General features: G+C 43.1%; 1 protein-coding gene across 1 annotated transcript in view; it reads right to left on the reverse strand.

Annotated features, from left to right (window-relative positions):
* Syne2 (spectrin repeat containing nuclear envelope protein 2) overlaps positions 1–13,963 on the reverse strand; it is a 321,778-nt gene that overhangs the window by 150,965 nt on the left and 156,850 nt on the right. The window contains 3 exon segments of the mRNA XM_052739574.1: positions 1,418–3,500; positions 5,089–5,354; positions 6,541–6,696. Coding sequence (XP_052595534.1) covers positions 1,418–3,500; positions 5,089–5,354; positions 6,541–6,696 — 2,505 coding nt within the window.

Raw genomic sequence — 13,963 nt, forward strand, 5'->3', positions numbered from 1 at the left:
AAGGGGAAGCCTTACATTAATATTTAAAAATGAGTAACTAAGAATAAAAAAAAAAGTCACATTTTCTAAGAAATCTAATTTAAATTTAAAATAACATCTCTTTCATCTTGTCAGTTGATACATAATTCTGACTCTGGAATTCTTGCACCAGGCTATGAATTAAAGAAAACATTGTATATAACGTATATAACCTTAATATCTATTAACCAATGAAAACAGCCCAAAAGCCAGATTTCTTGTGTTTCAAATGAATCACGTATCTGCCATCAACTTCAGTTCGGGCACATCTTTGAATGTCCCTATACCTCAGTCTTGGGAAAACAGCCAGTGAGTTTAAAGACCTCTTCCTGCCCAGCTCTAAACAAATTATTCATGGGCGGGGTGAGTTATAGAGTGTTTCTTGAAACTATTAAAGGCAAAAGAAGTATTAGAATTAATGGGTATTTGTTACAAAACTATTTAAATAGCACACAAGGATTTACCATATCACTTTACATTTCTGTAGCATTTGCACCTATTACCTTTGGGTAAAAAGAGACTTTCCATTCTCCAGACTGAAGCTAGGCAATGGCACATAAGGCCCCAGCTCGCCACTCCTGGTACACTGGGATCCTGCCCAGGATACTTGCCGACTACCAGAGGGTGACAGGGAGTATGTTAGAGTTGTTCCCCAACAACTACTCAGCCCTGATGTTGTAGCAAGAAGGCAGCCGCAGTCGTTACATAAATAATAGGCCTGGCTGTGCCCCAATAAAAGCTTATTTATAAATCAAGCACTAGGGACAGGATTTGGCCAGTCGACCTTAACTTTGAGGATGCCGGCTGTAGACTTACACAAATCTCAATTTGCTTCCTGATTCCATCACTGCTCCAAGACCCCCAGAAAGATCTTCATGCATCTGAGATTCAACTTTAATTTTTCAGTGCTGGGAACTGGACCTGGGAGCTTTGCACATGCTAGACAAGCATTCTGTTAATGAGCTAGACCCCTAACCCTCAATTTTCCATTAACCGAGGATAATGATAGCAGCCGCCACCCCCTTCCCCCAGCATAACGTAAGCTCTAAATAAAACATTAGTTATCATTTGGTGCCCTTCCTTCTATACTTCTACCCCATATTCTGTTACTATCACTAAAGGAAAAAAAAAAACTTCTTGGGAGTTTGCTGGGGCTTACAAGGGAAACAACCATGTCCGCTGCATCTTTTCTCAAATGTCTGAGGTACTGAAGTTTAACGCTGAATGAGTGAGTCAACAAGATACAGTGGCTCACGGCCTTTCAGGAAGCAGTTTGTCTTCCTGCAGAGAATTCTCCCGGAGGACCTGTAATATCTTCAGAAGTACTGACAATAACCTGGAGCCAAACAACCACCAGCAAGGGTGACGCCTTAAACGCCCGATTTCAAAGACAACTTACTGTGCGTAAATCAATGTTTTTGCTCAGCTCCACGTGAAGACCTTCAAGGTCCTGCAGTTTTGCCTCCACGCCACTGGTTCCGGAAGGGTTGTCTTGTCTTTGCTCCTCAGTAACAGTCATGGCTCTAATACCACACATTTCTGCCCGAACTTGCTCACCAAACGCTTCCCAAGTCTCCTTCTCATCTTGAATATGGTGAGTCCCCAAATTTACACATAAAGGCTGCTGTAGCCGAGCCTGTATTTGCTTTAAAACATGTAGGGAATGCTCCAGTTTATCCTGGAAAGCCTTTTCATCCATTCCTTTTGGTTGCAATTCTAGCAGCATGTTCTGGAGAGCCTCTTGAAGCCCAGCATCTTCTTCTGCAGTCAGCTTCAGCTGCAGCATCGCACTCTCTTTGAACGAGTTGTCAAAAGCCTCATTTTCGATCAGTTTCTTCATTACCTCATCACGCGAGCATTTGGCTTTTTCAATTTTCTGAATCAAAAGTTGTGCGTGGAGCAGTGTGCTTTCTGGTGACACATTAGGGCCTGTCAGCAGTGATTTGGCCCTTTCCTTAATTTGCAAATCCATGGCCTTTATCTTACTTAGTAACGTTTGGTACCTGTCACGTGCTGTTAAAAATGTGTCCAGCTGCTTAATTTTCTCTTCCAGTTCCCTTCGCCTTTCAGACACTTGGGTTTGTAACTGCTCAAGCAGTGAGCCATCCCAGCCTAGCCCTATGGAGTCAAACACTTCTTCAGATGTCAACACTTGTGAGATGTTGCCTTGAAGAGCAGCCAGCTTGTTTTTAAGATGGCAGAGTTGCTCTCTAGCGTCCGGCGCTGGCTCTTGAGGGAGCGGGAGAAGCTCCCCGAGCTGGATGCTCTCAACCTCTTTCTGAAGCACAGCTGCTTTCTCCTGGAATTCTCGGAGCCACCTGATCTTGCCTTCGACTTCGTTACAATGATTCTGGATGGATCTTTGTGTTCGGGTGGTCCTTGTTTTGAGGTTTTTTAACTGGTCATCCAGAAACAATCTCTCAAACACATTTGCATCCTTGTAGGCACTTGTGAGTTCCTGAAGGTGTGCTGAGATCACACTCTCCGTGTCTCTCAGTTGCTGCTGGGACGCCTTCAAGATGGCCTGGCGACGCTCCAGCTCGGCTTCCGTGGCGGAGGCTTTCTCCTGCGTGGGGACCATGAGCGGTTCGCTTTGTCCAAGCACCACCTGAGCCTTTCCTAAGATCGCAAACAATTTGCTTCTTTCTTCCAGCTTCAATTCTAGCTGCTGTGACCTCTGCGTTGACTTTAAAAGCAGCGCTTGGTATTGATTCTGTAAATCCTCCAGGAGAGTATTTAAGTTGGGAGTGCTGCCTCTGACCTCTTCCACCAGCAACTCCACTGCCTGCTGCTTACCCAGAATGCCATCGTGAATCAACTTGCACTTTCTGATCTGAGAAAGGATGTCGTCGGGGAGGAGGGCGATGGGGGCAGTGAGCTCCGCCAACAGGTTCTTGACCCATAAGAGAGTCTCCTTTATCTTGTTCTTTAGGTCACACTTCTTAACCTGATTTTCTGCCTCTTGGTTTAAAGGCACCAGCGCCTCCAGTTGCTTATTCAAATTATTCAGTGCATCTTCCAGAGTTTCCTTTTCCCTTTCTCCCCAAAGTCTCTTCATCTGAAGCTCTGCTTGCCGCTTTAAACCAGAAAATTCGTATTTGATTGCCTGGATCTCGGCAGCCGGGGCAACCATGTCCAGGCTCCCCTCCTGCTGTCCTGGAGAGTTCAGACTTAGCAGCAGGCGCTGTTGTTGCTGATGCAGAGAAACGCCGATGTCCTGGGCCTTCTGCAGGAGGTAGGTAAGTTCACTGTGCTCCGTGGCTTGCTGAAAACACTTCTTGTGAGCCAGCCGCTCCACAAGTTCCCACCCATGTTCCAGTTGCTTCATTTGGCTCTCCACCAGCTTTTGATCCTCGGCGCTCAGGTGGCTGGATAAATGTGGCCATTTCATGCAAAGCTTGCTCAAGGAGCGCTTTTCTTTTTCTACTGATCCCAGGAACTTCTTGATTTTGGCCAGATAGGCTGCACTGTCTAGTGAGCCTCTAGAAAAAAGAATAAAAATGAAGAAATAAAGGGGAAAGAGTGAGGTGAAAGGAAGAAGGCATGTAAACATGCTTTGTAAATGGAAAGCCCTTCTCCCAAGCTCAGTCTAAGACCACAGCACCCAAATCCTTTGTTACCACCCTTCTCTTCCACCAAGGATAGCTAATCTTTTTTTAAAAATTATTTATTTTTATTTTATGTGTATTGGTATTTTGCCTGCATGCATATCTGTGTGAGGATGTCAGATCTTGGAGTTACAGACAGTTGTGAGCTGCCATGTGGGTGCTGCCAATTGAACCCAGGTCCTCTGGAAGAACAGCCCGTTCTCTTAACCGCTGAGTCATCTCTCCAGCCCCTGCTGATCTTTTTAAATACAAAATTATTTTAAGGAATATTACCGAAAATAAAATCCATTTAGATATAAGCATAAAACAAACCTTTAGGATGAGAAATATATGCCCATTATTATAGATCTTTACTTATATAACTTTATATATCTACCACTTGTTATTTTCAAGGCTAAAGGAAATACATATTTATTATTATTATTGTATGATGGTGGAGGGGAACGGCTCATGTCATAGCATGCATGGAGAGGTCAGAGAACTTCTTTATGGAGTCATTTCTCTCCTCTTCCACCTTTACATAGGCTCAGAGACTTGAACTCAGATCATCAGGCAGCCAACTCCTTTCTTTATCTTCTGAGCCCTCTTACTGATCCCCAGAATGCCAGAATGCACACGTTTAAGCGAAATAATTAAAATACATAATATTCAATTATATTGATACTAGGCAACTATACACATAGTTCTTTCCATTCCACAGTGTAGAATAGATTATTTTGAGGAGTACTGAATTCCATAGAACTTAGATATATACATGTAAGATATTTACACTATTGTTTAATAAATTATGTGTAAAGCACGGTACTCAGTAACACACACAAATGATTATGAATCCAATAAAGTTTTCTTAAACACCTTCTGCTATGGTTTGAATCCCTATGCTCACCCCAAACAAATTCTTATTTTATTGTTGTTGTTTGCTGGAGTTTACTTGCCTTTTAAAAACAAACTTTTTTATTTGTGGGGTAGGGGACACTTGTGTGGGCAACAGTTCTCTCCTTCTACCTAGGTCCTGAGTACTAGACTCAGCTTGCCGAGCTTGAAGGCAAATGCCTTTATCTACAAAGCCATCTTTCAGGCCCTTTATTTGCTTTTCTGAACCAGGGTCTCAGATACAAATATTTTATGTTGAAAGCCAAGTGACCACATAATGGTATTAAGAGGCGGGGTCTTTGGGAGGTGATGAATGTCCTTGAACTAGAGGGAAGGTTCACCAGATGTGAAGTTTGCCAGCATCTTAGAACTTAGACTTCCCAACCTCAAAACAGTAACAAATTGCTGTTCCTAAACCAACTAGTCTGTGACATTTTGCTAGAGCAACCCAAACAGACTGAACCAATGCTGCCATGGAATCAATTTCTGTCCCTGATTTTAAAATCACGACATCCTTTCACAGCATAAAGTTGGAACACTCTGGGCCCGCAAGGGAGTGAGGAACCCCAGTCCTGGATCCTACACTTACGCTTTGAGGCTTTCTGTTTCTGCCAAGAAGATGTTCAGTGAGGATTCAGCTGCAACCAGCAGGTCTTGGAAACCATAAAGGAGGCCATACTGGCTTTCTTTAGTTTTCTTCAAAGTAAGAAGCGCCTGGAGTAGACTGTCCACGTGATACGCTGGAGATCTGGCGGTGTGTAGAGTCAAGGCTCTTTCTCCTGTTTTGCTGAGATGCTGAGTCTGTTCCAGAAGTTCAATGGCTGCTTTTCTCGATTCCAAGTGGGTACATAATTCCTACAGGAAGCCATACAAATCAGCATGTAGGTGCACACATACTCATTCATTTTCCTCCTGCACTCCTTTTTACAGGTAGCATGCCCTATCTATCCCATGAGGGAGTAATATATATTTCATTTGTTCATGTGACCTCTGTTTTACAAGAATATTAAGATATAGAACACTGGGTGAGCATTTATTATCTCATAGTGGATTCTATAGTAATTCATAAAGGAAGACTCATTTTTGTTATTTCCATCTATCTCCTCTATCCTGGTTTAGACACATGTTTACTGTTTTGAAGAGCTGTCTGAAACAGCAGAGATCATCCAGAGCAGTGGTTCTCATCTTTCCTAAGGCTGCGACCCTTCAATATAGTTCCTCAAGTTGTGGTGACCTCCAACCATAAAGTCATTTCCATTCCTACTTCATAACTGTAATTTTGCTACATGAATCATAATGTCAATATCTGATACACAGATGGTCTTAGGTGACCCCTGTGAAAGGGTCATTTGACCCCCAAAGGGGTCATGACCCCACTAGTTGAGAACCACTGATTTAGAGTTTCACTTTTAAAAACATGGCCATTGCCGGGCGGTGGTGGGAATGCCTTTAATCCCAGCACTTGGGAGGCAGAGGCAGGCGGATCTCTGTGAGTTCAAGGCCAGCCTGGGCTACAGAGCGAGTTCCAGGAAAGGCTCCAAAGCTACACTGAGAAACCCTGTCTCAAAAAATCAAAAAACAAAACAAAACAACAACAACAAAAACATGGCCATGTATAGGATTTTCAGGTTCGGTAGCTAAAAATACATCTTTACTGCTTATAAACGCAGCTGCCAAGCTAAGGAGGAGGCCCCGACATATTGATCATCAGGAAAAACAGAACCTGTCTGAAACAGAACACAGAGGACTGTGAAAAGGTACGATGGTGAGTCACAGCCCCCAAAGTCTCACTGAAGTTTTTCAGGAACTTTGTGGAACAGGAAGAAGTCGAATGTTCATTAAACTCTCCCACTTCTTAAACGGTTAGAGTTATACAACTTACTGATTAGTACATAATTATAGAGTTACCAAACTGATCATCAGGCAAAGGTTAAATAAGACTTTTCACTCCACACAAGCAAGTTTTTGGTAATTAAAATACATTGTATTGCACTGGGCAAACGATGCAATCATGCTGCTCATGTTTTTCATGTTCCCATACCTCCATCCCTTTTAATTGTTCATTTCTTAGCATAATGTCCAATTCTAAAGGTTGATTTCGCAGCTCGTTGACTTTCCGCTCATCTTGGCTGTTTTGCATGCTTTCTTGAACGTTGAGGGAAAGTTGTTTTGACAAAATCATCTCCACAGCTGAGTTCTGAAAACATAAAAAGATTAATTGCTGAATAGCCTACCTTCCAAATGAACCACTTTCATTTTTCTTGATTAAAACAGTTCCAGTTGCTGCTGTTTACTCAGATTAAAAGCTTTAAAGAGGTGTATTTGGGTACTACCAAAGATGGACTTTTCCCAAAGAATAATTAATAGCTGCATTGGTACTCCTTCCCCCAAGATGAAACACTTTTGTTACGATAGCATGGGATCTAGAGTTGCTTCATTATATACTGAGGTATAGTATATAATCTTAAGGAAACAAAACAGATATGGAAGTCAACGGTTCCCAAACTTACACTCAGTATTCACAAACTGAAGAGGGCCAAGCAAACAGTAGGTGCTCATTTCTACCTATCGGCAGTTCAAAACAAGTAGGAAGTGTGGAAACACCAAGAAGACATGATACTGAGAGGAAATTAAGCCTTCAACCAGTTGGTAATGAAAACTACAACCTGGTGACTATGGAGATCACTCAGTGGGCACAAGTGCTAGCCAAGCAATCCTGCGTACCCAAGCTCAACCCTCAGAACCTACGGAAAAAGGAAAGCCGGGTATGGTGGCACGTCTCTGCAACCCCAGCGACTTTACCTCAGGATGAGAGGTGGAGACAGGAGGCCTGCCCAAAGCCCACGGCCAGTTAGTCTGCAGCACAGAGCAGGAGAAGCAGAGAGACCCCGGCCTCGATAAGTTGGAAGATGGGAAATGACTTCCAAACACTACCCTCTGACCTCCACAGGCGTACCCAAGTGCCTGTGTGTAAGCATGTGTGCACGTACCCCCACAACACACTAACTGAACAAATAAAAACAGAAACTTACATAAGGTGGGAAATGTTATAAATGAGTAATTTGATCTTTATCGAATGTTTTAGGAACGTGTGGTTATCTATGGGACATTTGTGTTCACTTCTTTTTCAACAACTAGTTCTTTTTTATTTTATTATTTTTTTACTTTATTTAGTGTGTGTGTGTGTGTGTGTGTGTGTGTGTGTGTGTGTGTGTGTGTACACAAGCATGTATATGGACATCAGAGGATAACTTGCAGGACTTGGTTCTCTACCTCTGGTCCCAGGGATTGAACTCAGGTCCTTGGGCTTGGCATCAGGCACCTTCACCCACTAACTCATCTCTAGATATATGTGTTGAACACTTACATGTACCAGGCACCATACCAATACTTCTTTAAGTAGATGGGGATGGAGACGGTGCTGAGGATCAAGCATTTGCCTGGCCTGTTCAGGGCTAGACCACCTGAACCTCACAAAACAAAGCACATATAAAAACCAAGAACAACTGGAACTCTGCACAGTGCTGTAATATGTTAACAATACGAGACACTGTGTTATCTCCCTAGATAACTGAACGTTCGATATCATCTTTGTAACTGTCCTGTAAATCTGAAGCAGTTCTAAAATTAAAAGTTGACATAAAATAACCATCTGCCTAGAGTTTGACCAGCTCTCATTGGCAAGAGAATCCAGGTGCCCAGGGCACCCATTATTTTGAAATAACACAGCAGAAGCCACTGTTTTGAAATGTGATAAATAATTACGATTTCGCAAGTTCCTTCCTGTTCTGAGCCTCTAATTCACTTGGGCTCTCCTGAAAACCTATGTAGAGGACGGCCTCACAGGGATCTGGAAAGGAAAGGGCACAGGCCACATTGAGGCAGGTAGAGCCTGCCTCCCCCTTCACTTCCTCAGAAACCCCCACAAGCATCTGGACCCAAAAGAGGCTGCACCGGAGGCCTAGAAACCAGACCCCAGAGAGACTTATCTCTCACTGCTAGCCACCAAGAATCCAAAACACCTAACCTTCTCTTACCTCATGAGCCCGAGGGCCACTGTTACCAGGATGTCACAGGCAACATTTGTAAGGTCAGACCTCAGCAGTCAGACACAGTACACCATAACACTTCAAATCACCCCCCAAAACCATTTGCTCATTGACCGCCAAAGCCATTTTCAACCACGACAGAAAGGCCAACAGAGTCCCTCAAACGAACATTTCAAACGTAACAGGCAACATTCCTTTGGCTCATGCCAGGGAGGTTGGAAGCCAGCTTGGGCCCTGATTGGCTCCTGGAAAATTCTGTCCCTTCCTCATGCCCTGCTCACCACCCTCTGCTCTATGTTATTGTACATACTATAGGAAACATTTTATCTTAAATCGTAAAACATGTAAAACATACATGTATCTATACATATATACATATATATACATATATACATATATATATATATATAAAAGAACAAAAAACCCCACATGACTGAAAACAAAGATTAATGGGATATCATTTTCTATATTAAAGAAACTTACAGCCTCCTCCCATATCTCCTTTAACTTGCTCATCTCTCAAAGCAAACACTGTCCTGTAGCCAAATATACATGTTGTCATCTTTACTATGTTATAGTTTATATATTAAATTCTTACAGAAATGAAGGCCATGTATGTATCACTTCATAATTTGTTCCATTTAGCATATTTTGAAAAATCTAACAGGTATCCATCAACTATGGTTTTTGTGGATTTGTTTTGTTCAATGAATGAACACAGCTTATCTTTTAGACCACTCTACTAGTCTAATTTCTGTAACTGTGACAAGACACCCCGACAGAAAGCAACTTAGAGAAATAAAGGTTTATTGTAGCTTATAATTACAAGTTATAGTCCATCATGGTGAGAAATTCACAGTGGCGGAGCCTGAAGCGGCGAGTCACATGGTGTCCACAGTCACAGGCAGAGGTCAATCAAAGGATGCGTGCCTGGTGCTCAGCTAGATAACCCTTACACAGCCAGTCAAATAGTGTCACCCACATTCAGGATGGGGCTTCCCACCTCAACAGCCCTTAAGAAAACTTCTCACAAACATTCCCAGAAGCCAACCTTATCTAGGCAATTCCTCATTAAGACTCTCTTCACAGGTAATTATAGATTATATCAAGTTGATGCTTCAAACCAACCATCATTACTAAGAACAATGATGTCATCGCTTCCCTACTTTCCCATTATAGATGCTGTGACAGACGCTTCTACAGTTCCCACATGGACACACACGTTTCTTTCCGTTTTCCTTTCTGGTATGTTCGTATAATTCTTTCCACTTCTATCCCAGGGTCCTTGGTTTTCAAATAGGGCTCACTGATGCATGAGTTTCTTTAGACTATTTGCCTCGAATAAAATGACTAGTCATAAAACACAATCCACTCAATTTTCAGTAGACAGTTATCAATTTGTCCTCCAGACTCAATTATCATTTCTATTATAACCAGTGTTGATCAGTCAGGAAAGCCAAGTCAATAACGTCACTATCCTTTTTCCCAGTCATAGGCGATAGTTCCCTGACTGACACACGGTGACAGCCAGAACCCTAAGCCCACCACGCCTAACCCACCACCAGCAGGAGGACTCATGTCAGACCACCTCTGGAGAGTATGTTCTTTCTTCTCCAAGCCTTCAACATGAAGCAATGAGAAACAATTCTAAGGGCAAACATCACCATGAAAGGCAACACCAGGACTTGGGAAGATGGCAGAGTGGCATAGTGGGTCAAAAGCCCTTGCTGCGCCAGCATGAGGGTCCACAGAAGAGGCCAGGTGTGGGTGTGCATGCACCTATAACCCCAGTACTGAGGGAGAGAGATAGCAGAGATAGCAGTAAAGGAATGCTGGGGCTTGCTGGTTACGAAGATAGAAAAAATGGAAAGCTCCGGGTTCAGTGAGAGACCCTTCTCAGAGGAATTAAATGGAGAGTCATGTAAGACACTCAGCATTTTCCTCTGGCCTCTGTACACACACACACACACACACACACACACACACACACACACACACACACACACACACATAACATATATATACCACACACAAACATATGCAAAAAGACAAAACCAAGAGGCAGAGCAACTGTCCCCAAGCTGTACTTTTCTCTCCCTGTAACTCTTTGGATATAATGTCTAACGTGTTACTGTGACTTAGGAGGCAACCCTTCACCTCTCAGCCCTCGTCACTGTCATGCTGCCACCCTCTGTGCCCCAGCCACAGAGGTCTGAAGCTACTGAAATGCCTCCCAGTGTCCCCGACCCATTCCTCTGTCCAGGGCTCCCCACACCCAGCCCCAGGCTCTGCTAGTTCCAGCTGAGTTCAGATGTTGTTTCCTGCAAGAGGCCCTCCCCATCCTCCCGTCCAACCCCAACAACTTTGCTAAAGGCTAACAGAGGACGGCTCCCTTCCTAAGTTTCTGTAACTGGACTCTTACTGGTTTAACTGTTTAACTTATTGATTAGTGTGCCTCCCTATCTGCAGCTAGAAGATCTGAGAACAGAGGCCATATCTACATTTGACTCTTTGTCGCCTGTTTAATAATTTTTGAACAGAAGGGACACAGACATGAATTCAAGTTAGATGAAAAACTAAGAACGTTTTAGTGAAGCCTTTTTCAGTTGATGTCAATAACTTGTGAATAATGAAGTGTGTGGGAAGAAACTGAGGCACTACCAGTCTGGCAGTAATTGATTAGCCATTGGGTAGAATTGGATCTTGGATGTACAACAGTAGAGGTTTGAAAGAAATCTTGAAGTACCTAGAAGGTACTCATAATAGCTCAGCAAAGGTCAGCGAGCACGTGAGTATATTTAAGGCTCTGAAAGGTCACAGAGTAAAGAACACCCATTTAAATTTGTTTAACCTTACATTTCTAGATCTTAAGACGACCCCCCCCCCCCCCACCGCCGCCCAACTTTCTACGTCTGCAGTCCATTACGTAAAACAGTTGGACACAGTTTGGAATGTCAGACTAAGGAAAGGATGCCCAAGTCCCTGACCCAAGGCTGCTGGACTTCAGTTCCCAAGCATGACATCTAAGGGTTAGCACAGATACTTTCTTTTTGGCTTTTGAGACAGGGTTCCTTGTTGCCCAGGCTGTCCTCCAACTCACTGTGCAGTTGAAGCTTCCCTTCAACTCCAGACTGTCCTCACGCCCCTCCCAAATGCTCAGATTACAGGCCACGCACCACCATTTTTAACTAAGAGAGACGTTTTATAAGGTTCCTTTGAAGCCTGAGATTTTAGCCCTTTGAAGCATGTTCTCAAAGGCATGTTGCAGATAGACATGCTTTGGAGATCACTGTCCTATGAAAAAATAAACCTTGAATTGTGAAAAAAAAAGTCTCTAAGACAAGAAGCAAGGCTTTAATACTGACCAGAAGAGCAAAGGAGTATGCTTGGAAGGAAGAATGGACACAAGCCCCAACAATGAGTTCTGTCACTCACACATATGCGCTCTCATGCGCATCCGCGTGCGCATGCACGCACGCATGCGCACACACACACACACACACACACACACACACACACACACACACACAGAGTTCTCCCTCCCACTAAGGTTCCAGGATAAACAACAGCCGACACAGTCCTCAATCACTACACTACCCTACCCACACTCACTTCATGGCCTTCCTTCCCCTCTAACCGCTTTAGCCTTGACCCTGCTTGCTCACCCACTTGGCTCACATGTACGATCATCCGTCTTTCAGGACCTATTACACATGCCTCTTATGCATCAAGTTATAAATGCTCAGAATGTTTGTGAAAAGAACTGAAAACCAGTTCTATGTAGTGAGGACAAAGAAGTTAAAAAACGATTACAGACAATAGGTTTTGGGAGTTACAAAGCAATTATATCATACAGATTGCAACTTGGGAAGAATGGGACAAGAAGGATCTTTTAGTAACGACTAAGTAGAAATATCAGTCTGATTGTTTTTGGAAGATAATAAATTAGGAATGCATGATTTTCCTTGTTTTCATTCACTATCATTTCCTTTTGATAATACATAATGTCCTAAGAGATAAGAGAATTCTGACTTTTTACCACCTCTTACTTGTTAATTCACTTGACCTTTACAGTAGGGTGGGGAAAGGGGGCAGTTCTGCCTGTGCACATCTAGCAATGTTTAGATATCTCATTCATAAAAATATGCAGCATGCTTTGCATGGGCACCATCTAATCCTCTCCCCTTTCTGTTTGCCCCTAGGCCTGCCCTAATCACACCAACATTAAGGCAAAGTCAACTGAGAGTCCCAATCTATCTAAATAAAATGCTGAGCAACACATTCAAATGCTATCACAGTGATTTCTGGCAAGCACAGTAATGCTTTCAACAGATCTCAAAATCAATGCTATTTAATAAAGGAAAATATTTACCACCCAGCACTACAAAAGAAAGAGGTAAATGGGGGGTCATGTTGTTTTTTACTCTTTTGGGGGGGCCGCCACCCAGCTCCTAAATAAATCACACATGGAGCCTTATTGTTAATTATGAATACCCAGCCATAGCTTGGCTTGTTTCTTGCCAGTTTTCCTTAACTTTAAATTATCCCATCTATCTTTTTCCTCTGGGCTTTTCCCATTTTCTTACTTCTATAAATCTCTTACTCCATGGCTTGCTGTGTAGCTGGGGGGCTGGCCCCTTGGTCCTCCTCCTCCTCCTCCTCCTCCTCCGGCTACTTCTTCCTTTCCTCCTCCTCCCAGATTTCTCCTTCTATATATCCTCTCTGCCTGTCAGCCTTGCCTATCCTTTCTCGCTATTGGCCATTCAGTTCTTTATTAGACCAATCAGGTGTTTTAGACAGGCACAGTAACACAGCTTCACAGAGTTAAACAAATGCAACATAAACAAAAGTAACACACCTTAAAATAACTTTCTACAATGGGGGCGTGCAGAGAGATGGGAGACAGGGAGGAGGAGATGGAGTAAAAAATGAGGAAAAAAAAAGCTTTAAAAACTTCTTCTGGAGAATATTTAAAAGTCTGTTAAGGGGTTGGAGAGATGACTCAGTGGTTAGGAGTGCTTTCTGCTCTACTGTGATGACCTGAGTCTGGGTCCCAGCACCTACACCACGTGGCTCTCAAATCCCTACAACTCTACTTCCAATGGATCCTGCATCCATAGGCGCCTGCATACACAGGCACATACTCAGAGATACACATACATATAAACAATACAAATAAATCCTAGTGCCATGTGCTGGTGGCGCACACCTTTAATCCCAGCACTTGGGAAGCAGAGGCAGGTAGATCTCTGTGAGTTTTGAGGCCAGCCTGGGCTACAGAGTGAGTTCCAGGATAGCCAAGGCTACACAGAGAAACCTGTCTTGAAAAAAAAGAATCCTAAAAAAAACCCTGATGGAAGTTCCTCAGGAGTCCATAATGGCATGTAAAGTGAACATTAATGAAATGTTTCGTAC

This window comes from Peromyscus californicus, unplaced genomic scaffold, assembly GCF_007827085.1.
Source record: "Peromyscus californicus insignis strain IS unplaced genomic scaffold, ASM782708v3 Scaffold_15__1_contigs__length_86483966, whole genome shotgun sequence".
Classification (NCBI taxonomy): Eukaryota; Metazoa; Chordata; class Mammalia; order Rodentia; family Cricetidae; genus Peromyscus; species Peromyscus californicus.